General features: G+C 45.7%; 1 protein-coding gene across 2 annotated transcripts in view; it reads left to right on the plus strand.

Moving 5' to 3' along the window:
- The first annotated feature begins 1,575 nt into the window (after nt 1-1,575).
- The window catches only part of TCTN2 (tectonic family member 2), a 57,156-nt gene continuing 33,861 nt past the window's right edge, over nt 1,576-24,870 (plus strand). The window contains exons 1-7 of one of the 2 annotated variants that reach the window (XM_077293226.1): nt 1,576-1,749; nt 2,078-2,182; nt 2,307-2,395; nt 4,215-4,410; nt 6,040-6,140; nt 9,966-10,165; nt 14,483-14,615. In XM_077293226.1, coding sequence (XP_077149341.1) covers nt 1,629-1,749; nt 2,078-2,182; nt 2,307-2,395; nt 4,215-4,410; nt 6,040-6,140; nt 9,966-10,165; nt 14,483-14,615 — 945 coding nt within the window. In that variant the 5' untranslated portion in view covers nt 1,576-1,628. Of the gene's footprint in view, nt 1,750-1,834; nt 1,960-2,077; nt 2,183-2,306; nt 2,396-4,214; nt 4,411-6,039; nt 6,141-9,965; nt 10,166-14,482; nt 14,616-24,870 lie in introns of those variants that run through there. The other variant, XM_077293227.1, reaches the window with a different exon arrangement.

Below are 24,870 nucleotides of genomic sequence, written 5' to 3' on the forward strand. Positions count from 1 at the left end.
CAGCAGGAGCTGCTGGGTCATAAGAGACCCTGACAGCAGGAGCTGCTGGGCCATAGGAGACCCCAACAGCAGCAGCTGCTGGGTCATAGGAGACCCCGACAGCAGGAGCTGCTGGGTCATAAAAGACCCCGACAGCAGGAGCTGCTGGTCGTAAGAGACCCCGACAGCAGGAGCTGCTGGGCCATAGGAGACCCCGACAGCAGGAGATGCTGGGTCATGGGAGACCCGGACAGCAAGAGCTGCTGGGTCATAGGAGACCCCGACAGCAGGAGCTGCTGGGTCATAAGAGACCCCGACAGCAGGAGCTGCTGGTCATAAGAGACCCCGACAGCAGGAGCTGCTGGGCCATAGGAGACCCCGACAGCAGGAGATGCTGGGTCATGGGAGACCCCGACAGCAGGAGCTGCTGGGCCATAAGAGACCCCGACAGGAGATGCTGGGTCATCGGAGACCCTGACAGCAGGAGCTGCTGGGCCATAGGAGACCCCTACAGAAGGAGATGCTGGGTCACAGGAGACCCCTACAGAAGGAGATGCTGGGTTATTGGAGACCCCGACAGCAGGAGATGCATTTCTCTTGAATCTGGAGCTAATATGCCAGCCCTACTTTACAAAGAAAATAATACGAAAATAAAAATATTTCAATATTTAAATGCCCCGCCAGAGGTCTATTATGACCTTATGGTGCGGGGGTCACAATGTGTAAAATACATGAAACATAAAATAAATAAAAATTCTGCCGTGAATCCAATTTGCTGATACTAACCCTGCCCCGTACAAAAACGTGTCCGATAGAGAAAAATAATTCTTACAGAATGAAGAGCTCATTTTTTAATGTATTCTATTAATTCTTTATGGTCATAACAAAAAAAATATGGGAAAAGCAGACACTTATTTCCTTTATTTTTTCATCTATGTCATAAAAAAAAGAGAATACGACATAAAAATGAAGCCCCATGTGTCACAAAAAATACGCAACAATTACTTGAGTATTTGATTGAGAAATTATTTTGCAGCTTTTAAAACCTCATGTTAGGAAAAACGTGTTTGGTCAGGAAGGGGCGTAAATGGCCCAGGCTTGGTGCAGTAATCTCTGCATTTCCATGCTGCGTCCTGCGCATCTACAGCAGGATATCGCGTTACATATCATTACAGTAGGCCGTGTTCACACTATCAGTGTTTGGTCAGTATTTTACCTCAGTATTTGTAAGCCAAAACCAGGAGAGGAACAATCAGAGGAAAAGTATAATAGAAACAAGTCACTTTTACTCAGGTAAGATACTGACCAAGTACTGAGCGTGTGAACGTGGCCTTATAGTTTTAGTGTTAAGAAAACCAAAGCCGTGCTGTAACCTGACTGCTCAGTAATTCCCCGACGTCAGTATTGTGCAGCACACAGCATATCAAATACTGCGGAACCTTTGTAACGATGCCCAGGGGAAAGGGGGCAACGAAACTAAAGCACCAGTCGCAAGTGTCACACTTCCTTTCTCTAACACTTCCTGCAAGTAACCAATTGGCTGTCAAACGTCACTGCAGCCCACGTGATTTATCTTTACCTTTCGATTGGCCGATTTTTACTTGGTTACCGTGGAACGCATAGTAGGCCTGACATGGCGTCTTAGCAACATGGGTGCGCGGTATTGTGTAGTAGAACGGGCTGCTGCCATGCTGCCCATGGATGCGCTGCGCCTGGTGACGTTGGCAGCGGTCGGATTACTAGCTCAGGCCGGGGCGCAGGCGGTGATAGGTGAGTATAGGGGAAACCATGAAGAGTGAGCCCTGGTCCTCACTGACTGGAAGCTGCTTGCAGGCGAATCTGCAGTGAAGCCACATGAGAAGTAGGGGGGATGGGGCCCCACTCCAGTAGGGCAATGCTCCTGCTCCTGTGTGATCTTGAATTGAGCCAGCCCCCTCCATCTGCTGAGAGCGGGACATCAGTTGAGCTTTGATGATGAAAGTACGATATGTTTTTATTCTTGCTTAACATCCCCCTTTCAGCCTTTAGGTTGACCAGGCTGTTAGCAATAGTTAATGATAGAATTTAATTAGAGTTTTTTTTGTACTTTTGCATTTAGGTTTCTATCCTGCCACAGTCTTTTTGTCTGGACCACAAATGACAACGTTTCTTGTTTCTAATGTCTCCTCTGATCAGTTATCGCTTGTGGTCATCGCCGATACAAGTAAGTTCAGTGATTTTTCTCCTTTTTGTCACTATGGGCCCAATTTGTGATTTTATTTGCACCTGATTTTTTTTTTTTTAGTGTTTATAAGTGTAGTGTGTGTTAATATAGTTATTTTTCCTAGCGTCTATACCATCACCAAGCTGTAACGGAGAGGCTACCACAGAGAGCTGGTCATCAAGTCTGGAATCGTTTGTTGCTGGTGCACAACTGGTGAGTGAGATTAAAATATTAAGGGAAAGTAATATATTGGTAAAGCATCACGATAGCGTTTTTTCCTATCTCAGTGCTCGAGTGGTGCCACTAGCGTAAGGTCCTTGCCCCTAGTATTATACTCACCATCCATCCTCTTCTGCTGTTCCCAGCGCCTCTCCGGTTCCGCTCCATCATCTTGTGACTGCAACTTCTGACTAACCGGATGCCAGAGGGGACGGTCACCAGCTCTCAATCTAAGTCTGAAAGCCTTGTACTGGCTCTCATAGACTTACAATGAGTTGTGATTTCCCGCTCACTCAGCTAGCACTGGAGCGATCCGGCAGGTCACAAACTGCTGGGGACTGACCAGAGTGGCGCCGAAGACAGTGGTAAGTATGAGACTAGGGGCAGGGAACTTACCATAGTGGTATTGCTCCAGTGATAAAATAAAAGAAAAAATTGCTGGAGTAGTGCTTTAAAGATCAAATACAGGCAAAAAAATCTTGTGGAAAATAGTCTTCAAGAGTTTCGACAGGTATTACACTTTTACTACTGTCACCAAAAAGAACGGCATGTCTCCTTTTCTTTGGTAAAGTAATTGGTGTTCACAGTCTTGAACCTATAAAATGTTAGTTCTAGCCTTCATATCAGTCTGGGATGGGGGTAATTATGAGGACTGCAGCCGCTATAGGGTCTTACAGTTAGTCCATGCCTTAATTTTTGATGTGTGCTCTTACCTGTCTGCTGAGGCACGTGACTAAATGTCTTTGGTTCAGTTTCTGTGTAGTTTTGAGCGTTGGTTGGAATAAGTAGAGTTGTATCATGTGATATTCTCCAGGTAGTGTGGGTGCGATTTCAGTAGGGGAATCTCCTCCCAAAGCCTGGGAGGTGCAGTTAGTGATTAGAGATGAGCGAATTTGTTTGGGTTCCCTCTTATTGGCAAGCTGTAGAGCTTACCGAATCAGCTACAGAGGGAACCCGGGTTTCTGGATCGCGCTGGCTGATCGGCTCCGTGCATGTTCTGTGACTGTCACACAGCCGTAACACACAGCTGCAGAGCTGAACAGCTGATCAGCAGGAGCGATCCAGGAAACCACGTTCCCTCTGCAGCTTATTCGGTAAACGCTATAGCTTGCCGAATAAGAGGGAACCCAAACAAATTTGCTCAACTCTATTAGTGATAACTGTGGATGATAGAAGTGGAAGACACTGTAGAAAATGGAGGGTAGGACCCTAGGAGATGAGAAAATAAGTAATTAAAATTAACTACTTGACAACTACCTGCCTGTTCTATGTTCCGACCACTCCTGCCGGTGATTCACCCGCTCCACGTCGATAGAGCAGCTCTTCTTCTTCTGGGTTGCTCTTTTGACGAGGTGTGGCTTGTTGACGTAATGCTGATTGACATCCGGCAGTTATGTAGTTATGCAGCAGGGAGCCGGCTTTCAGTCAGCATGATTTCGCCAGTCTCACCGGGTCAACAGAGCGGAAGGGAAGCCCCACTTATGCAAACATGCCATCAATGAAAGTTGCAGGAGCAGTCAGTGACCGCTTTGTGCCAGCAGAGATCTGTGCTGGGCAGAACACAGGTAGTTAGTTCTTAGGCCAACAGTAAAACATTAATATAGTACTGGATAACCCCGTTAAATTATGTCCTGACCTTCTGACCCTTTATTGTCTCCGTATAGGTGCAATTGAAAGTTCTCCTTAATGACTTGTAAAGCTCTGTTCACATTGCATTGTGGCTTCTGCTCATATATGACGGATACCACCAGCGCCTGTTTTGACCCATGGAACGATCCATGAATTACTTTGCTATCTTGTGTCTCTTTTGCAGGTTGTATCAAAAGTTCTGGTAACTTTCAGGAAGAACCTGACCTTATGTTCAGGCAATGAAACAAATTGCTGTCCCGAGGTTCAGTGTGTTGTGGAAACCCTTCAAGTCACCGCCTGTGAGAATAGTCGACCTATAGCCAGCATGCTCCTTCATGCTGGGATTTTTACCAACACCACCTTTGTAGGGGCTGTCTCAGGTAAGGGGCTATTCACACGTCTGTATACTGGGTATGTCCAGACCTATTGCAGTACCAGGCTGTTTACACCCTGTATGTGAAAACTACAGCAATTATTAAAACTAGACATTAGAATAAGTGAGGAATAATTTATTGTGCTAGTGTGTAAGTAGGTTCCAATATACGAGCTGCCAATTTTCTATTTTTGTTTATGACATTTCTTGCATATTTGTAAAAGGAAACCTGCCAGCACAATTTTACTACTTCTAATAGTGTCTGTAATAACAAGTGTATAAGACGTACATTTTGGTTGATTAGTGTATTTGTACATATTTCTTTTAGGCTGTGAACAAGGTCTATGCACCGAAACCTTGGCCTCCCTACTTGCACAGAATGTTTTCCTCACTTTTTTCCAATTAAATTTCACATCAATTCATTTGAGTGCCGCGGTATTCTGTGATTTATGCTGTTTTGTACCACTGGGTCCAACATCTACTTAATCAGTGTGACCATTATCTTCTCCTCTGTGTCACTGCAATGGCGTCTGCCGAAACGCGCTTTTTGGCACTCCTTTCTTCAAGGATAAAAATTATACTTGTGTCGTAATCCGATATGATAAATTATGTTTTAAAAGGAACCTGTCCAGTCGGGAAATGCTATTAACCTGCAGATATAGGGTTAATCTACAGGCTAGTATTTAGGAAGGTGCCTGGCCGCTGAACTGAAAGTGCAGTACCCGGTAGAAAATGGATCTTATTCCTTCCGGGAACTGCCAGTGTTCAGTCACACAGAACTTCGGTGCGGTTTCAGTCACCTCTTACAGCACTGAGAGTGGCGACTGTAAACAAGCCTGCCACTTTGACTGACAGCTGTCTCTGCACTCAAATGCTGCAAAGCCAGCTGTCAGAGTGCCGGGGTGTGCTGAGATATATACCGAGCAGTTACTGTAACACACCTCTATGACTAAAAGCCGGCAGCTACTGGGAGAAATAAAGTTAATTTTCTCTGAGCTGCAGCACTTTCAGTATGGCCTCCGGGCACCTTCCTGATGCTATAAACCTGCGTATTAGCTCTATATCTGCAGGTTATCTGACTTGACAGATTTCCTTTAAATCCACATTCAATCAGGCTTGGAAGTGCATTGGGGATGTGTCGGTGCCCTCTGAATGTCACAACCTTCCTCCATAATGTACTGCCAGGCTCATTTGCATGTGGCCTCATAGCTTGATTTCGTAGCACTGACATCGGATAGGTACAAAACGAGTGTCATCTTTTTTTGGTTGTAATATAGACCCATGTAGCCATAACACTAGATTAATTAGTAAAATCATCTTGACAGGTCCCCTTAAGATTTATTCTAGGTGACATTTGGTTTAGTGAAGGTTGTAGAGTAAACATCATGCATTCTCAGTGTTTCCCTATGGGGACCCAGTTTACAGGAGACTTTTTGCTTTGCTTCCTATATGGAGATATTGAGGAGACCGTAATCTTGTGATTTCAGAACGCCTTCCCCTGCCCCAGCGTTACCCTGTTTCCCTAGCCCTACAGACGGTGCCCTATCTGGACCACCCCTTCCATTATGGCATAAAGCTGATGGTAAAATGAGTACATTTTTACTGAACGGTTGAATTCTTGTACCTAATTTTACAGAAAATAAAACTGTCATCCCAAACCAAGTGTACCAACCCCTAGGGCCCTGTCCGTGTAACCTGACAGCCGGGGCCTGTGATGTCCGCTGCTGCTGTGACCAGGTAACTTATTTGCTGCTTTTTGTTGTCATGTTCTGACATTTTATGTAAAGTTTTATCATTTTTGTGAGAAATATGTTCATTCTTACACTTCATGTAAAATGTCCTAAAAAAAGAAAAGAATATCAGTATGCATTATTACAGCGTCATACGCAACCTGTGAAAGGAGCCGTATTTTTTTTCAATAGAGTAATGTAGTTTAGTAATATATGTTCTCCTTATGACTGATTTAATAAGACAGCTGCAGTCTCATTCTTACTGAGCAAGTACCTTAAGTCACTCGAATTATGAGAGCAACGTACTTTATATATGAGCCTTTCCTAGGATTAATTGTCAGAACCCAATTCTGCTTTCCTAATGTGATCAGTACAATTTCTGAGTAAACTGCCTCGCAGTTGTAGTTCTATAGTTACATTTATCTTTTTGATGTTGTATCAGTTAATAATAATTTTATTTATATAGCGCCAACATATTCCGCAGCGCTTTACAACTTATAGAGGGGACTTGTACAGACAATAGACACTACAGCATAACAGAAATCACAGTTCAAAACAGATACCAGGAGGAATGAGGGCCCTGCTCGCAAGCTTACAAACTATGAGGAAAAGGGGAGACACGAGAGGTGGGTGGTAACAATTGCTTTAGTTATTTGGACCAGCCATAGTGTAAGGCTCGGGTGTTCATGTAAAGCTGCATGAACCAGTTAACTGCCTAAGTATGTAGCAGTACAGACACAGAGGGCTATTAACTGCATAAAATGTATGAGAACATGATACGAGGAACCTGATTATGTTTTTTTTTTTGCGATAGGCCACACAGGGATCGTTAGGTTAATGCATTGAGGCGGTAGGCCAATCTGAACAAATGAGTTTTTAGGGCACGCTTAAAACTGTGGGGATTGGGGATTAATCGTATTAACCTAGGTAGTGCATTCCAAAGAATCGGCGCAGCACGTGTAAAGTCTTGGAGACGGGAGTGGGAGGTTCTGATTATTGAGGATGCGAACCTGAGGTCATTAGCAGAGCGGAGGGCACGGGTAGGGTGGTAGACTGAGACCAGAGAGGAGATGTAGGGTGGTGCTGAGCCATGGAGTGCCTTGTGGATGAGGGTAGTAGTTTTGTACTGGATTCTGGAGTGGATGGGTAGCCAGTGTAATGACTGGCACAAGGTAGAGGCTTCGGTGTAACGGTTGGTGAGGAATATGATCCTGGCAGCAGCATTCAGGACAGATTGGAGCGGGGAGAGTTTGGTAAGAGGGAGGCCGATTAGTAGAGAGTTACAATAGTCCAGACGAGAATGAATAAGTGAAACAGTAAGAGTTTTTGCAGAGTCGAAAGTAAGAAAAGGGCGAATTCTAGAAATGTTTTTGAGATGCAGATAGGAAGAGCAAGCCAGTGATCGGATGTGGGGGGTGAATGAAAGCTCGGAATCAAGGATGACCCCAAGGCAGCGGGCATGTTGCTTTGGAGTAATGATGGAACCGCACACGGAGATGGCAATGTCAGGCAAAGGTAGGTTAGTAGAGGGAGAGAACACGAGGAGTTCAGTTTTTGACAGGTTCAGTTTCAGATAGAGGGAGGACATGATGTTAAAGACAGCGGTAAGACAATCACTGGTGTTTTCTAAAAAGGTCGGCGTGATAACAGGAGAAGAGGTGTATAATTGGGTGTCATCAGCATAGAGATGGTACTGGAAACCAAATCTACTGATTGTTTGTCCAATAGGGGCTGTATACAAAGAGAAGAGGAGGGGGCCTAGGACTGATCCTTGAGGAACCCCAACAGTAAGGGGAAGGTGAGAGGAGGAGGAACCAGCAAAACATACAGTGAAGGATCGGTCAGAGAGATAGGAGGAGAACCAAGAGAGAACAGTGTCCTTGATGCCGATGGAGCGGAGCATATTGAGGAGGAGCTGATGATCCACAGTGTCGAATGCTGCGGAGAGATCCAAGAGAATTAGCATGGAGTAGTGACCATTAGATTTAGCTGTTAGTAGGTCATTAGAGACTTTAGTGAGGGCAGTTTCAGTAGAGTGTAAAGAGCGGAAGCCAGATTGAAGTGGGTCGAGAAGAGAGTTATCTGAGAGATAGCGGGTAAGACGGGAGTGGACCAGGCGTTCGAGGAGTTTAGAGATGAAGGGAAGATTAGAGACAGGTCTATAATTAGCGGCACAGTTTTGGTCGAGGGATGGTTTTTTAAGTAATGGATGTATGATGGCATGCTTAAATGAGGAGGGAAAAATACCGGAAGTGAGAGGTTGAATATTTTTGTTAGGTGAGAGGTGACAGCCGGGAAAAGGGACTGGAGGAGATGTGACGGAATGGGGTCACTGGTGCAAGTGGTCGGGCGAGAAGATGCAAGGAGCACGACTACTTCTTCTTCTGTAACTGGCTCAAAGTCAGAGAGTGAACTAGATGCAGTGGGGGAGAGAGGACAGTGCATTGTATGAAGAGATTGGGAGATGATTTCCTGTCGAATGTGGTCAATTTTTTCTTTGAAGTAATTGGCCAGATCATCAGCGCGGAGATCCGTGGTTGGGGCCTGCTCTCTTGGGTTGAGTAGGGACTGGAAAGTGTCAGAGACGTTTAGGGTTATTTGACAGTGAGGTGATGAGGGTGTTGAAATAAGTTTGTTTGGAGAGGTGAAGGGCAGAGTTGTATGTTTTTAGCATGAACTTATAATGGATGAAATCTTCGGGTAGATTAGATTTTCTCCACAGACGTTCGGCGCACCTGGAGCCCCGCTGCAGGAAACGTGTTTGCAGCGTGTGCCACGGTTGTCGCCGTCTGTGCTGAGTTGCTCTATGTATAGGAGGTGCAGCTTCATCCAGGGCACTTTGCAGGGTTTCATTGTAATGCTTCAGAGCAGAATCAGGACGTGAGATGGAGGAGATTGGGGCCAATGAGGACTGCTAGTTCTTCATAAGTTTCTGGGTGTTAATGGCCTGTATGTTTCTATAAGTGTGGAAAGTGGGGGTGACCTGAGCGGGACGGCAGTTCTTTATAGAGAATGAAAGAAGGTTGTGGTCAGAGAGCGGGAGAGGGGAGTTTGTGAACTCGTCCACTGAGCAAAGCCGGGAGAAGACCAAGTCAAGGGAGTTTCCATCTTCATGCGTTGGAGAGTTAGTATGCTGCGAGAGGCTGAAAGAGGAGGTTAGAGATAAAAGGTGAGAAGCAGATGGGGAGAGGGGAGAAGCAATGGGGATGTTGAAATCACCCATGATAAGGGTGGGGGTGTCACAGGAGAGAAAGTGTGGAAGCCAGATTGGTTATATAAGTTATATCAGTTATATAAAAAGGGTGAAGAGGTTTCTTAGGGAAATTCTGTTAGCAGGGTCTCACCCCAAGACTATTTATATCGGCAAGAAGCTCTTTGTAAGACAAGTCCTGCAATATCTTTACATGGCCAGTGCATTCCTCTGCTACTCAGAAATTGATGTGTAAATGAGGCTAAATAGCTATGGTAGATGTGAAGCCTCTGTCACTCCAGCTCTTAGCCGCCACCTCCTGCTTGACTGACATCCTCAATGCTGTGCGACTCTAGGTATAGGCACCTTCAGTCAAGCAAAAGGAGGCAGCGTTTGGTGGGGAACAGAGCTGGAGTGACAGATGCTTCAGATCTACAAATAGTTCTTCAGCCTCATTTGCATATCAATTCCTAATTTATTAGGAATGGAGGAATGGACTGGCCATGGAAAGCTGTTGCTCAACTTACCTTTGAAAGCACTACATATAAATAGTTTGGGGAGGTGAAATCCTGCTGACATTCCCTTTAAATAATTTGTAGCAATTTTATAAATTTACAATTGGCCTCTTTCCTTGCTTGCTAGGACTGCAACGAAAGCATGAAAGGGCTCTTTAATGGATCCTGTTACTCTGGTGTCTTTGGTGGAAATGTCTCTCCTCCTTTTGATCAGCTTTGTAGTGTTCAGGAGAAGAACTATGCTCCTGATTGGTTTCCGTTTCTATGTGTCCAGTCTCCCACAGACAATTCCCCGTTTCTTGGTTATTTCTACCAGGGATACACTGGGTAAGTTTCTGTTTGCTTATTTGTACACTTCAAGACGTTACTAAACCTACAACGATATAAAGAGTGTGAATGATCAATTGGTAATATAAATATATCAAAGTTTATTGACCATTTATAAAAATGTATATATAACATACAAACACATAGGATCAAGAGGACAATGGATACGTAGATCTGGAGTGAGCTCAGAAGTGTATCATGAAACTAAATGTCCTGATAATAAGTGGCCTGAGTAAAGGGTCAGAAATTCAATAAACGATAAATAGCATATGAATAGCAATATGACATTATAGATGAAAGCAAACCAGTCACATGTTTGTTGAATAACAGTTACCTTTGGTCATAGTAGTGCGTAAATGGTCAGAGAGAACACCACGACGTGCTTTTCACCGTCACCTGCGTTTTTGTCAATGATTTAGAAGGGCTAATGTTTTTCCTCTCTGTTCTACATTTTGTTTAGTAGTAACCAGTCTTACAGTCTCGTATTCAAGGTATTCGTATTCACACAAATGGCTCAGGTAGTGCAGCTCATCCAGGATGGCACATCAATGCGAGCTGTGGTAAGAAGGTTTGCTGTGTATGTCAGCGTAGTGTCCAGAGGCTGGAGGCGCTACCAGGAGACAGGCCAGTACACCAGGAGACATGGATGGGGCTATAGGAGGGCAAGAACCCAGCAGCAGGACCGCTACCTCAGCTTTTGTGTGAGGAGGAACAGGAGGAGCACTGCCAGAGCCCTGCAAAATGACCTCCAGCAGGCCACAAATGTGCATGTGTCTGCACAAATGGTTAGAAACCGACTCCATGAGGATGGTCTGAGTGCCCGACGTCCTCAGATGGGGGTTGTGCTCACAGCCCAACACCATGCAGGATGCTTGGCATTTTCCACAGAACACCAGGATTGGAAAATTTGCCACTGGCGCCCTGTGCTCTTTACAGATAAAAGCAGGTTCACACTGAGCACATGTGACAGAGTCTGGAGATGCCATGGAGAGCGATCTGCTGCCTGCAACATCCTTCAGCATGACCGGTTTGGCAGTGGGTCAGTAATGGTGTGGGGTGGCATTTCTTTGGAGGGCCTCACAGCCCTCCATGTGCTCACCAGAGGTAGCATGACTGCCATTAGGTACCGAGATGAGATCCTCAGACCCCTTGTGAGACCATATGCAGGTGTGGTTGGCCCTGGGTTCCCCCTAATGCAGGATAATGCCAGACCTCATGTGGCTGGAGTGTGTCAGCAGTTCCTGCAAGATGAAGGCATTGAAGCTATGGACTGGCCCGCCCGTTCCCCAGACCTGGATCCGATTGAACACATCTGGGACAGCAAACCTTCTTGCCATAGCTCGCATCATGGATGAGCTGCACTACCTGAGCCACTTGTGTGGGTTGTAGAGTCCATCTCATACTACCACGAGTGTGAAAGCACAACCAACATTCAAAAGTGACTAAAACATCAGCCAGAAAGCATTGGTGAGATGTGGTCTGTGGTCTCCACCTGCAGAACCACTCCTTTATTGAGTGTGTCTTGATGATTGCCAATAATTTCCATCTGTTGTCTATGCCATTTGCACAACAGCATGGGAAATTGATTGTCAAACAGTGTTGCTTCCTAAGTGGACAGTTTGATTTCACAGAAGTTTGATTTACTTGGAGTTATATTCTGTTGTTTATGTGTTCCCTTTATTTTTTTGAGCAGTGTATATAATATAATTAGGCATTTATTCTCTTTGGCAGCTGGTAGCGTTTACACTGGCACAAAGTTCTTGTACCAAACAGTGAGCAGTTTATTAAATGTCCATAAACTGTTCACAGCTCACAACTAGTGATGAGCGAGTGTACTCTTTGCTCGGGTGGTCTCCGAGTATTTGTAAGTGCTCGGAGATTTAGTTTTTGTTGATGCAGCTGCATGATTTACAGCTGCTAGCCAGGCTGAGTACATGTGAGTACATGTGAGGATTGCCTGGTTGCTAGGGAATCCCCACATGTATTCAAACTGTCTAGTAGCTGTAAATCATTCAGCTGCGGCTACAAAAACTAAATTTCCGAGCACTCACAAATCCTCGGAGACCACCCGAGCGTGCTCAGGAAAACCCGAACTAGTATATTCGTTCATCACTGCTCACAAGGCGAAATAGCCTCTCCTCCCCATAAAAGATATAACAAAACTAAAATAGCCCATAAAGCGTTACGGGCTCGTCCTTGCAGATACACAACAGCTTCTTCCCTCACAGTCTGAACCACATCAAAAGGTCATTTCACCTCTCTCTCACACACAGACCCTGAATGAAACAACTGGACTGCCTTGAATAGGCCATTCCATGGCCTAGAAGTGGAAGTCTGGGAACGGCCAGTCCCTCCCAGCTCTAGTGGCCGTCCTTAAAACCTGGACCCATTAAAAAAAACCTCTCAGCACTATCTGTGCTGGAACCCGATCTCTGAGTTTCACATCACCAAGGTTAGACACCTCGGTGATATATAAATTCCATCTAGGACTTATCCAGCTGCAACTTTACACTAGATATATAATTAGATGGGGGATCTCTATATTTGGTTCTTCCTGTAAAGTGCATCTCTTCAGGACCTCGCCTCTTTATTTAATTGATGCATAATTTGTCTGTAAGCAGGGACTCAAAATACTACTATTGCTTTCTTGGTAACAAAAAAACTAAATAAAAACATATGATGACAAGGGTTAATCTTTCAGACTTGTATTATCAGACTGCACTGTATGTGTGGCTGTCTTCTCCTATCCCTGCTGTCCTGAGCTATTATTTGATCACTAGCGCAGCTTCTGATGTGTTGTCAACCAGAGGTGAACTATATCCGAATAATTAGGATAAAAATGTGGTAAATTTATATTAATATATATATACAGATTTCCGCTGAAAACGGCCAATGGAGTATAATAATAATAATTAATAATAATAATTTTATTTATATAGCGCCAACATATTCCGCAGCGCTTTACAACTTATAGAGGGGACTTGTACAGACAATAGCCATTACAGCATAACAGAAATCACAGTTCAAAACAGATACCAGGAGGAATGAGGGCCCTGCTCGCAAGCTTACAACCTATGAGGAAAAGGGGAGACACGAGAGGTGGATGGTAACAATTGCTTTAGTTATTTGGACCATCCACAAAAGAGGACATTAGTGCTATTAATAGTAGGGGTACAGTAATCTGCCAATAAAAAATGGCCCACCAAATTTTCAAATGTTTGAATGTGGCGCACAAGTTGTGAATGTACGTGGCATGCGGTTAGAAAATGGATCCGTTCTTACTCCTGATGCTGGAACGATAGAAGAACAAGGTTTCCTGACGCTCGGCGATGAGATTGATAGAGATATACAGAGTAGTTCAGATCACAACGAACATCCGCCCTGGCTGGTGGCAGCCATTCCTGACTACTTCGGGTAAAAAGCGGGATCCAATTGAGCAGACGCCGCGTACGGTGCAAGCGGTGAAGGTGGCTCGTCTGCAGGACCTTCGTGACGTAGTGACTCACGTGACCGCTAATGTGACCGAAGGGTGTGCACGGATCGTGGTAAGGACCAATAACCAACGCGTTTCGGAGACTTCTGTCTCCTTCCTCAGGGAAGTTCCGTGTGTGTGTGTGTGTGTGTGTGTGTGTGTGTGTGTGTGTGTGTGTGTGTGGAGAGAGAGGGAGAGGGGGAGGGGGGAGAGGGGAGAGGGAGAGATCAGCACTCCTAATGTGAACACGTCCAAAGCTGCAAACTGCATCATATAGATAAAAAAGAACACAGCAGCACATGTACATGAATCTAGGCCATGTGAAAACACAGACAATAATTCAATATGAATAAAACTTACAGTAATAGATGAAATGAAGATTCTTAGTGCATAAATTGGCCAATTCATGTGTGTCCATCAACCACGGCAAGGTGATCTCCCTCTGATGGGTCCTACTCTACCATACATGCCACTTTTGGGCCACCAGCCTACAACTATGGACAAAACATGTCACTCTGGGCTAAACCTACAATTTATGGGCAGGTAGAGTTGATTACCGCCACCTGCAAGGTCAATGGGAGGAGTGCAAGATCAGTCTGGATGCAGCCACATCCAATAACTAATTAGAGAAAGATATATATATTTACCAAATTTTTATCCTAATTATATACGTTTCTATTTTTAATACAATCTTTTGTGGTAAATTGTTGGATTCCCAGCAGAATATTGGGCTTTTTTTTTTACACTTTGCGCCACTCTTTCATTTTTTATAAATTTCTAATAATGTCAGAACTATGGTAATTGTTTCTGAATAATAAGATATTTCCTTCTCTGATTTTGCACAGATCTCCCTCCCAGGCGCCATCTTTTACTCTGAACTTCCAGTCCATTTATGAAATAGTTCTCAATGGTTATAAACAAGGAGATGCAATTTTAATAGATCAGAGTGGATTCAGTGACTATCTTACAATTCCTCAGGTACTGCTTGGTACATAGATTTGTGTGTGCAATTAAAATATTCTAGAGCTTTAAAAAATTGTCCATATGTCAGCCTTTCATGGCCGAGACTGGAATAAGCCCATCTACTTTCAACTACTGACTGTGGAGCTCAGGATAGAGCCGGCGAGCCTCGGTGTTTCCGTAACTTCCATAGAAATGAAGAGGAGTTACGGAAACAGGGTAGCTCAGTTGCGCTCATCTGTTTTCGTAGCTTCACCAGTCAATTGTCAGAACTGTACTGAGTTATGAGATGGGATTAACCCTTTAACTGCATCTTTTGGGGTAAGTTCACAGGGTGAGTATGTTACGTGTTTTGTTTCAAATGCCACTATTTTATAAAACTGTAGTGAAAACAACATTACGGGTGCAAAGTCTGTACCATGCCACTATTTCAGGTATTTAAACAATTAGTATAATAGGTTAGTGTAATGAATAAGGGTACATTCTTTTGCGGCAGCAGTGTTTGTTTATTGCTTTGTTGTGAATTTGGACTAAGAAATGTGTTATTGTACATGAATATTTCGATATGGTTGTACTACAGACTGGTTTTGCAAACCAAACGATAATATCATTAGGCAGCAAATCGGCATTAAAATCCGTATGTAGCAAAAGGATGATTTTGCAACCGATATGCTGTGGTCATATCCACTGGGGAAAAAAGTAATTACATGGAAAACTCCACTAAGACCATCAAAGAGTTATTCTGAGTGTTTGGTGGTGGCCAAATATTATTATTATTATTATTATTATTATTATTATTATTATTTAATGGCCTTCAGCTCAATCTTGAGCCATGGCAACTTGATGGATCAACACTCTGAATTTCAACCTCGTGGAAGCCTAGATAGGTCTACCATGGTCTTCTCTGCTGTTATCTTAATTGTATCAAGCCATCAGGTTGCTAGTCTTCCTCTTCACCTTGTTCTTTCTATTCTTTCGACCATGATGTCCTTCTCCAATGATTGCTTTCTTTGATGTGTCCAAAGTAGGCAAGTTGGTACTTGGTGATCTTTGCATCGAGTAACCTGTCTGGTGTGATTTGTTCCAAAATTGATTTGTTTGTTCTTCTTGCCATCTTTGGTATTGATAACCTCCTTCTCCAGCACCACATTTCGAAGGACACATTTTTGTAAATATTTTATTAAATCTTTTCATGGGACAACACTGAAGATATGACACTTTGATACCATGTAAAGTAGTCCGTGTGCAGGTTATATAACAGTATAAATTTGATGTGCCCCCTAGATAACTCAGCACACAGCAATAAATGTTTAAATCGCTGGCAACAAAAGTGAGAACATCGCTAAGTGTATATGACCAAACTGTGCCCAAATTGCCATGTCATGTTACTTGCAGCGCCCCAGAGTCCTGGTCGTTGCAGTACTGTGGCTCCGCCACTATGGGGAGCTACGGTGCGTCCGATGGCACTGAAGGAGTTCATCTGATCAGGTATCACAGACACCAATACATTTCACAGCTGGGCCTCCGGGGGGAGCTAAGGGTGCTATTCATTAGGCCACTCCCCACCATAGTGGGTAAACTGGGGGTCAGGCAGGAAGTTAGATCAGAAAGCTGACTGGGTTGGAACCAGGCAACACCTTGTGGCAGAGGGTGTTGTAGGGGAAGATACAGTAAGGTCTCTGTCAGGGGTGGGATCCTGACAGAGGCTTGGCATTGGAAAGAACGTAACGGGCCCGCGCCAGCTCCGGGAAGCGGCGGGGCCCAAGAAAGGACTAGAAGCGAGATAGATTGTGCTGAGTGAGAAACGAGATCAAGCAATAGGAGAATACCAGTAGGGGTCGTGCTGTAAGACCGGAGCAACACCCTACTGAGGCGCACTACCGGTGGCCGGAACGCCGAGGGAGTATTATAACATTCAGCTTCAAGCAATACTCTAAACAGCGGCAGGACAGTCAGTCTAAGGCGGGCTGTCTCACACAAATCACCTATGAAGTCTTGGGGGGCACCTTGTGGAGAGGGGCGACTCTAGGGTCCCGGAAGAGCTCCGAGCCTACCCGTCAAACGGGTGCCGTCCCAACCAGAACATCAGGGAGGGACGGAGGATTAGAAGAACATCATTTAATCGAGTTGTGAGGGAACTTAAGAAACAGACACAACGGTTGTGGGGACTTTCCGTAAGCACAGCAGGGAAGGACCGCAACACATAGCGCTAGAAGGAAGGCACCGATTTCCACCTGTGAAGAGAACTCTGGAGGTGCCATTGGACCGGCCGGACTTGCGCAGCCTGGTGAACCGTAGTCTGGACTGTGGACCCAGAGATCTTCAGTAAAGAGGTAAAGAGACTGCAACCTGGTGTCCTCGTTATTTACTGCACCGCACCACCACTACCAACATCCACACCTATCATTCACTGTGCGCCCCACGGCAGGGTCACGGACCGGGGCCTAGCCGCCGTGACAACCCCAGAAGCAGAGACCCGTAGGCCCGGTACCGGGTACCCCTCGGCCCTGCGGCGGTGGGGGCGCTACAACTTGGCGTCACGAACAGGATCTACTTAAGCCTGAAGAATCAGGTCATGTGTGCCTTGGAACTGTAATTTGTTGTGCTTGGACTGTACTTTATGCAAAGACTGTGCTGCGCCATTTACCGCCAAAAGTTCCCGCCAAAAACCGCCGCCATTGCTACGCCAGAGAAGCAGGAGGGCGTGCCATGGGAGGGGGCTACCAAAGTGGCGCCAGAAGCGGTGATCGCCCCCTGCGCCTCTTGTTGCAAAGCGATGACCTGCCTCAAAGCAGAGAACCGCCCCCTGACTTGCGATGGCGGGAACGAGGTGAAGGAGGAGCTCGACCTTGGAGAAATGGCAGAGTCAGATGCATGCATTGCCGCCGAATGCCGGACAGCGACGATGAACAGCAGGTGCCCGAACAACGGCGAGGTGATCCCGGTTTGTCCTCACCCATCAGAAGAGGACTCGCGTCCACCGCCGGTGAGGGACCTGGACTCCTTGGAGACACCAGTGGAGGAGCCGAGCCTGCCTATCCTAGTCACGGAATCATGGAGGGCGGAGTTACGTCAAGAGATGACTCCGGAGGAGCCGCGGTCCGGGCTGCAGCCGATTCCAGTGTCCTTGTCAACGGACCGGAGCGACATCGGTGGAATCACATCAGGCGCAGGTATGGACGACATCCCTACTCCCCTGGCCGATTCTGCTCTCCCGACCGATCCGGCTCTCCTGATCGATCCCACTCCCGTGACCGCTCCCCACCCTGGCAATGATCGTTCCGTCTTGGTGGAGCGGGTTATCCTCACCTCCAACGCGATGGGGAAGCTAGTGCCTCCGCTACCAACCAAGATGGGAGAACCCATAGGTGTTGGGCCTAGACGGGGTGATCCTTCGGTGGGACACCCCCTGGACAGGGCCGGATGGGACCCGGGAGGATGGCCTCACCCTTGCGGTACTTACCTGGGAGCAGTATAAGCAATGTCTGATCCAACACTGGAAAGATCGGGACGAGACCGAACCACCTGACACGCAACGTAAGAAGTCTGCTCCCGGCAGGAAAGACGTGGTAAAGCGGGGAACTGTACTGGCCTACCACCCGAAGAGGGGATGGGGCTCCATACAGGAACCGGGGCTACCAACTGATGTCTTTGTCACTAGCTATAATGTGAAGACCCCCTGCTGCAGTCGAAATGGTGATCCGTTACAAAGAGGGGATCAGGTGACTTACACCCGCCATCGGAGTGCACAAGGATGGTGTGCCCGGAACGTTCGACGGTGTGAGCCTGAGAGAGCGCCCCCTGTTGTCCCGATCATGACTGATCCCGATTTGCCGGACCTCGTTCCTATCACCACGGTACGTCTTGTAGCGGCTACCAAACTCGCAAGCAGGATTAGCCTTCAAATCCAGGCACCGGCTGATCTGATGGCATCTGAGAGACCAACTACCAGTACGGGTGCCACGTTGGCTGGGGGACAAAGACCGCCCCCAGACTTAGAAGAATAAACCTCGATACCATGAGTCTGTAAATAGTTGCTGTTTTCCTGTGTTCTGCTAAACCCGTCCAGGGTAAACTTTTAAAGGGATCCTTTTGTTGACCCGGGATCCCTAGTGTTTTGTTTTGTTTGTCTTTCCAAAGTTTTTGCACAAGTTTTAGAACTGCTGAAATCATGAACAGTGCATGATCCGAACTTCTTGTAAATAGTTTGCACCTTATTAAAGGCGCTCCCTACTGGTTTTACTTTAAAAAGGACTCTTTGTGAAGATACCGCACTGGAACCTTTGCTGAGTATGGACTGGTAGCTTGAGAAGATACGCTACCTCATAGAGACTTGGTCCCCTCTTAAAGGGAATGTTCATTTGTTACGCTTAAACTGTGATATTGCTTTAAGACAGGAAGCAATAATGTCTTGACCAAAGGAAATGATGATAATGTTTACATGAGAAAGTTATATGTGTTTAATTAGTTAAATGTGAAGAAAAACTGATGATGTGCTCTGAGAAGTAAAAGGTGAAAGATAGAAGAAGGATGCAGTGGACCCGTAGGGATAGACGTGGTGTCCAGCATGCATGATAGAAAGAAAGATAATGAGAAGGTTTAATGTTCGATAGAAAATGTTTTTGATAATGCTGATAGATAGTTAGGATAGAAGGTAAACCCTGAGTCCTCATAGGAGTCATGTAGAGATGACTTAGTGCTCTTAAAACTGAAAGTAATGTTATGTTCTATACTGTGTATAGTAGTTGAAAAGGCAGTAGGCCCTGGCTGAACGGGGCGGTCCTGTAACTGAAAGGAGAGGCAGTAGGTCTGGTGCCGATAGGACAGGCGGTCCTGCAGATTTAAAGAAGGAGAATGAAAAAGTTAAAATACCTTATAATGTGATTATAGGAAGGTCTTTAGTGGACTAAGAGTGTATGTCCTTAAAGGCGATGTTAAATTATTGTCCAACAATTTTGCACTTAGTAGAATACCCGGTTGGGTAAGAAAAGTTAATTATAGCATGTTGCTATGATATTTTACCATGTTTGTAACGTTCAAGTGTCCTCACCTCCCATAAAGGGAAGCTCTGTTCAAATATGCTTATTGTTATTGCACTCAACAAAATTGTATGTCTTTTTGCTAACTTGTATTGTTGTTTTCTTCCCAGTCCCGGAGTACTGTGTTTAACCAGGGGGGAGTGCAGCGCCCCAGAGTCCTGGTCGTTGCAGTACTGTGGCTCCGCCACTATGGGGAGCTACGGTGCGTCCGATGGCACTGAAGGAGTTCATCTGATCAGGTATCACAGACACCAATACATTTCACAGCTGGGCCTCCGGGGGGAGCTAAGGGTGCTATTCATTAGGCCACTCCCCACCATAGTGGGTAAACTGGGGGTCAGGCAGGAAGTTAGATCAGAAAGCTGACTGGGTTGGAACCAGGCAACACCTTGTGGCAGAGGGTGTTGTAGGGGAAGATACAGTAAGGTCTCTGTCAGGGGTGGGATCCTGACAGAGGCTTGGCATTGGAAAGAACGTAACGGGCCCGCGCCAGCTCCGGGAAGCGGCGGGGCCCAAGAAAGGACTAGAAGCGAGATAGATTGTGCTGAGTGAGAAACGAGATCAAGCAATAGGAGAATACCAGTAGGGGTCGTGCTGTAAGACCGGAGCAACACCCTACTGAGGCGCACTACCGGTGGCCGGAACGCCGAGGGAGTATTATAACATTCAGCTTCAAGCAATACTCTAAACAGCGGCAGGACAGTCAGTCTAAGGCGGGCTGTCTCACACAAATCACCTATGAAGTCTTGGGGGGCACCTTGTGGAGAGGGGCGACTCTAGGGTCCCGGAAGAGCTTCGAGCCTACCCGTCAAACGGGTGCCGTCCCAACCAGAACATCAGGGAGGGACGGAGGATTAGAAGAACATCATTTAATCGAGTTGTGAGGGAACTTAAGAAACAGACACAACGGTTGTGGGGACTTTCCGTAAGCACAGCAGGGAAGGACCGCAACACATAGCGCTAGAAGGAAGGCACCGATTTCCACCTGTGAAGAGAACTCTGGAGGTGCCATTGGACCGGCCGGACTTGCGCAGCCTGGTGAACCGTAGTCTGGACTGTGGACCCAGAGATCTTCAGTAAAGAGGTAAAGAGACTGCAACCTGGTGTCCTCGTTATTTACTGCACCGCACCACCACTACCAACATCCACACCTATCATTCACTGTGCGCCCCACGGCAGGGTCACGGACCGGGGCCTAGCCGCCGTGACAACCCCAGAAGCAGAGACCCGTAGGCCCGGTACCGGGTACCCCTCGGCCCTGCGGCGGTGGGGGCGCTACATTACTCATTAGTGTTACAAGGTCTCGCGTGTGAATATGGAGCAGGTGTGTTAAATTTGGTATCACTCTCTTCATACTGATCACTGGAAGTTCAACATGGCACCTCATGGCAAAGAAATCTCTGAGGATGTGGAAAAAAGAATTGTTGCTCTATATGAAGATGGCCTAGGCTATAAAAAGATTGCCAACACCCTGACACTGAGCTGCAGTACGATGAAGAACATACAGCGGTTTAACATGACACGTTCAACTCCGAGCAGGCCTCGCTATGGTTGACAAAAGAAGTTGATTGCACATGCGTCATATCCAGAGGTTGTCTTATCAAAATAGACTTATGAGTGCTGACAACATCGCTGCAGAGGTTAAAGGATTGGGTGATCAACCTGTCAGTGCTCAGACCATACGCTGAATCAAATTGGTCTGCAGGGGCATTTTCCCAGAAGGTAAGCCTCTTTTAAAGATGATTCACAAAAGAAACCCGCAAACCCTTTTCTGAAAACAAGCAGACTAAGGACATAGATTACTGGAATCATGTCCTGTGGTCTGATGAGACCAAGATAAACTTATTTGGTTTAGATGGTGCCAAGCGTGTGTGGCGGCAACCAGGTGAGCAACACAAAAACAAGTGTGTTTTGCCTACAGTCAAGCATGGTGGTGGGAGTGTCAGAGTTTGGGGCTGCATGAGTGCTGACAGCTGTGGGGAGCTACAGTTTATTGAGGGAACCACGAATGCCAACAAATGCTGTGACATACTGAAGCAGAGCATGATCCCCCTCCCTTTGGAAACGGGGCCGCACGGCAGTATTCCAGCATGATAACGTCCTCAAACTCCCCTCTAAGATGACCATTGCCTTGCTAAAGAAACTGAGGATAAAGGTGCTGGACTGGCCCAGCATGTCTCCAGACCGAAACCCTATTGAGCAAATGTGGGGCATCCTCAAGCGTAAGATGGAGGTGCGCAAGGTCTCTAACATCCACCAGCTCTGTGACATCGTCATGAAAGAGGATTCCAGTGGCAACCTGGGAAGCTCTAGTGATCTTCATGCCCAAGAGAGGTACAGCAGTGCTGGAAAAAATGGTGGCCACACAAAATATTGACACTTTGGGCAAAATTTGGTCATTTTTACTTAGGGGAGTACTCACTTTTCTTGCCAGCAGTTTAGACATTAATGGCTGTGTGTTGAGTTATTAAGGGGGCACACCAAATTTACACTTATTCAAGCTGTACACTGTCTACTTAACATTGTATCAAAGTGTCAGATCTTCAGTGTTGTCCCATGAAAGTATATAATAAAATAGTTACAAAAATGTGAGGGCGTACTCACTTTTGTAATATACTGCATAATGTGATTACTATTTGCCACTGTTGTGTAAATTTGTGGATACCAGCAGCTACTATTCATTGTGAGAAGGGAATGTCTAGGTGAGAAAACCCCTATTATATGTAATGTTTGTTGTTGCAGATCAATAGTGTGACTGGTGTTCTATAGTTATGGTAAAAATACACAGTAAATCTACTAGTTTTCTAATACAGTTTTTATGAGCTGCAAAGAAGTAACAGTGGTTAAAAAAACTACTTCCAGTTAGCTAGAAAATGTGTTATATTCCCATAAAAGAAAGACCACCAAAGCTGAATATCCCAAAAACATCATTTTGAAATTGAGCATTAGATTTCCAGTTGTCAGCAGTACCTGCAGTTGTCAGTTATTGGGGTAGAAATTGGACAGACTTAAAGGGATATTCTCCACATTATAAATAGTTAAAATTGGAAAATGCTTGTAGAAATAATTAAAAAATCCTCTTTTCTTTTATATGGGAGAATTTTTCATTTTATTGTTTACTACTTAATACCCAGGTTGCCGGCCACCTCTGCTGTCATTATAGGTGGTCTACCTCCTGACTGAAACCGTTCCAGCCCACCCCTATGACCGAATGGGTGAGCCTGCTGAGAAAAATAAAGGTCATGACTTTGCTGTCGGGTGTCTCGGGACCAGGGACTCCTTCCCTGTCGCTAACGCTAGGGGCGCCCTAGCTTGCCCTATTCCCCAGATTACTTCAGATGGTGAAGATGCCGGGGCCACGTACTTTGCCTTAGCTCCTGAATCCGCCCTCAGTCTGTACCCTTCCCCCACCCAGGGAAGAGGGGAGTAGTAATGTACCGTAATGCACCAACCAGACTAACAAGGTAATACAAACAGTGATAAAGAAAAGTACAAATCATACAAATATACTCAAACAACAGAGGTAAACACTGGAGGATGGGGTAAAACCAATGTAGGAGAAGGAGGGGGGATTAGCACACACCCAAAACCTAGCAACAGTCTCAGATAAATTCACCAAACGCCTTCTCAAACAACAACCACCATCTCTTAACCATGCAACAATGAGGCTACTCTGACAATGAGTGCTTGCCAGGGTTCAGATTATATAGGAGATGGGAGTGGCTAACGGTGAACAGCTGATAGCCTTAATGCAGGCAAGCTTCCAAGTACTTTCAACTGAGCAGATTAACCCCTGCACTGCTAAAAGAAACCTGCGCTGTTTAATATGAAGATGAAGTGCTTCTAATCAGTGCATGAGTATGTGAAATCAGATGCTGCGGTCTTCTGGCTTTTCTCTGCCGTGGTAAACCCATGACAATAAAGTTAATTTCCTCCTGGCAGCGTGGCTTTCATTGAGGCTGCCGCATGCTGTTAGAACAATGTTAACCTGCAGGTTAACCCCATATCTGCAGGTTAAGGTTAAGTTCACACAGGGCATTTTTGCTGTGCTTTTTTTTTTTCTGCAGCAAAACCTGATCTTCTTGGTAGGAAAGAAGCTGCGCCAAAAATGCAGGTTTAGGTGCGTTTTTTGCTGCGTTTTTGCCGCGTTTTTTTTCTCTTTGTGCATGCCAATAAAGTAATAAAGAGTGCACACAGAGGAATAAAAAACTCCTGTAGATAGAATGAATAGATAGATTGATAGAATAGATAGATTACCTGTGGTGACCTCTTCACTGGCATTTTCCCATGGTGCAGAGGTTACCTCAGGTCAGGCTGTAAGGGAGCGCAGGCTCGGTGACGTCACCGCTAGTTACTGAGCCTGCGCCCGCTGCGTATCATTCATTCCCCAGTAGCTTACAGCCGGGAGCAGTCGCATTACCAGCGTTCCCAGTTGTAAGCTTCATCTCCCCCAGATACTGCGTGGGACACTCGTTATATGGAACCACGACGGATCAGGGAGTATTTGTGTTGGTTTATTTTTATTTCAGGAGATTGAGGGCTTCGCTTGGAATGGCAGAACAATAAAGATGACAAAACTGTGTGGTGTTTTATTTCATTATAATACTTTTTTTTTTTCTTTCTGTGTGTGTGTTTATTTAACCCTTTAACCACTATAGGATTAGTAATGCATAGGTGTCTTATTAACACCTCTCCATTACTAAGCCGGCTTAATGTCACCTTACAATAAGGAGGTGACATTAACCCCCTCATTACCCCGCTTGCCACCACTACAGGGCTAGTGGGAAGAGTCAGGCAAAGCGCCAGAATTAGAGCGTCTAATAGATGTGCCTCTTCTGGGCAGCTGCGGGCTGCTATTTTTAGGCTGGGGCGCCTATATCAATGGCAGGGGCTGTGAGCTTTAGCAAGGCTGGTTGTAAAAAATGGGGGGTGGGGTAGTTTAATTATTTAGTTAACTAATTAAAAAAAAAAAAAAGCGTGAGGACCCCTCTATTCTTGATAACTAGCCTTGCTGAAGCTGACAGCAGCTCCCAGCTGTGAGTTTTGTCTCGCTGGTTATCAATAATAGGGGGAATCAACAGGGTTGTTTTTTTTTTAATTATTTATTTATAGCGCAGGAGCGGCAGATGAAAACTCCCATCTGCCGCTCCTGCTCTCACTGTAATTAGCGGCTGTAGGTGTCAGATGATGGGATCAGTAGTCCCATCAGCTGACACCAGTGACCAGAGGTGAGG

Source organism: Ranitomeya variabilis, chromosome 1 (assembly GCF_051348905.1).
Source record: "Ranitomeya variabilis isolate aRanVar5 chromosome 1, aRanVar5.hap1, whole genome shotgun sequence".
Lineage (NCBI taxonomy): Eukaryota > Metazoa > Chordata > Amphibia > Anura > Dendrobatidae > Ranitomeya > Ranitomeya variabilis.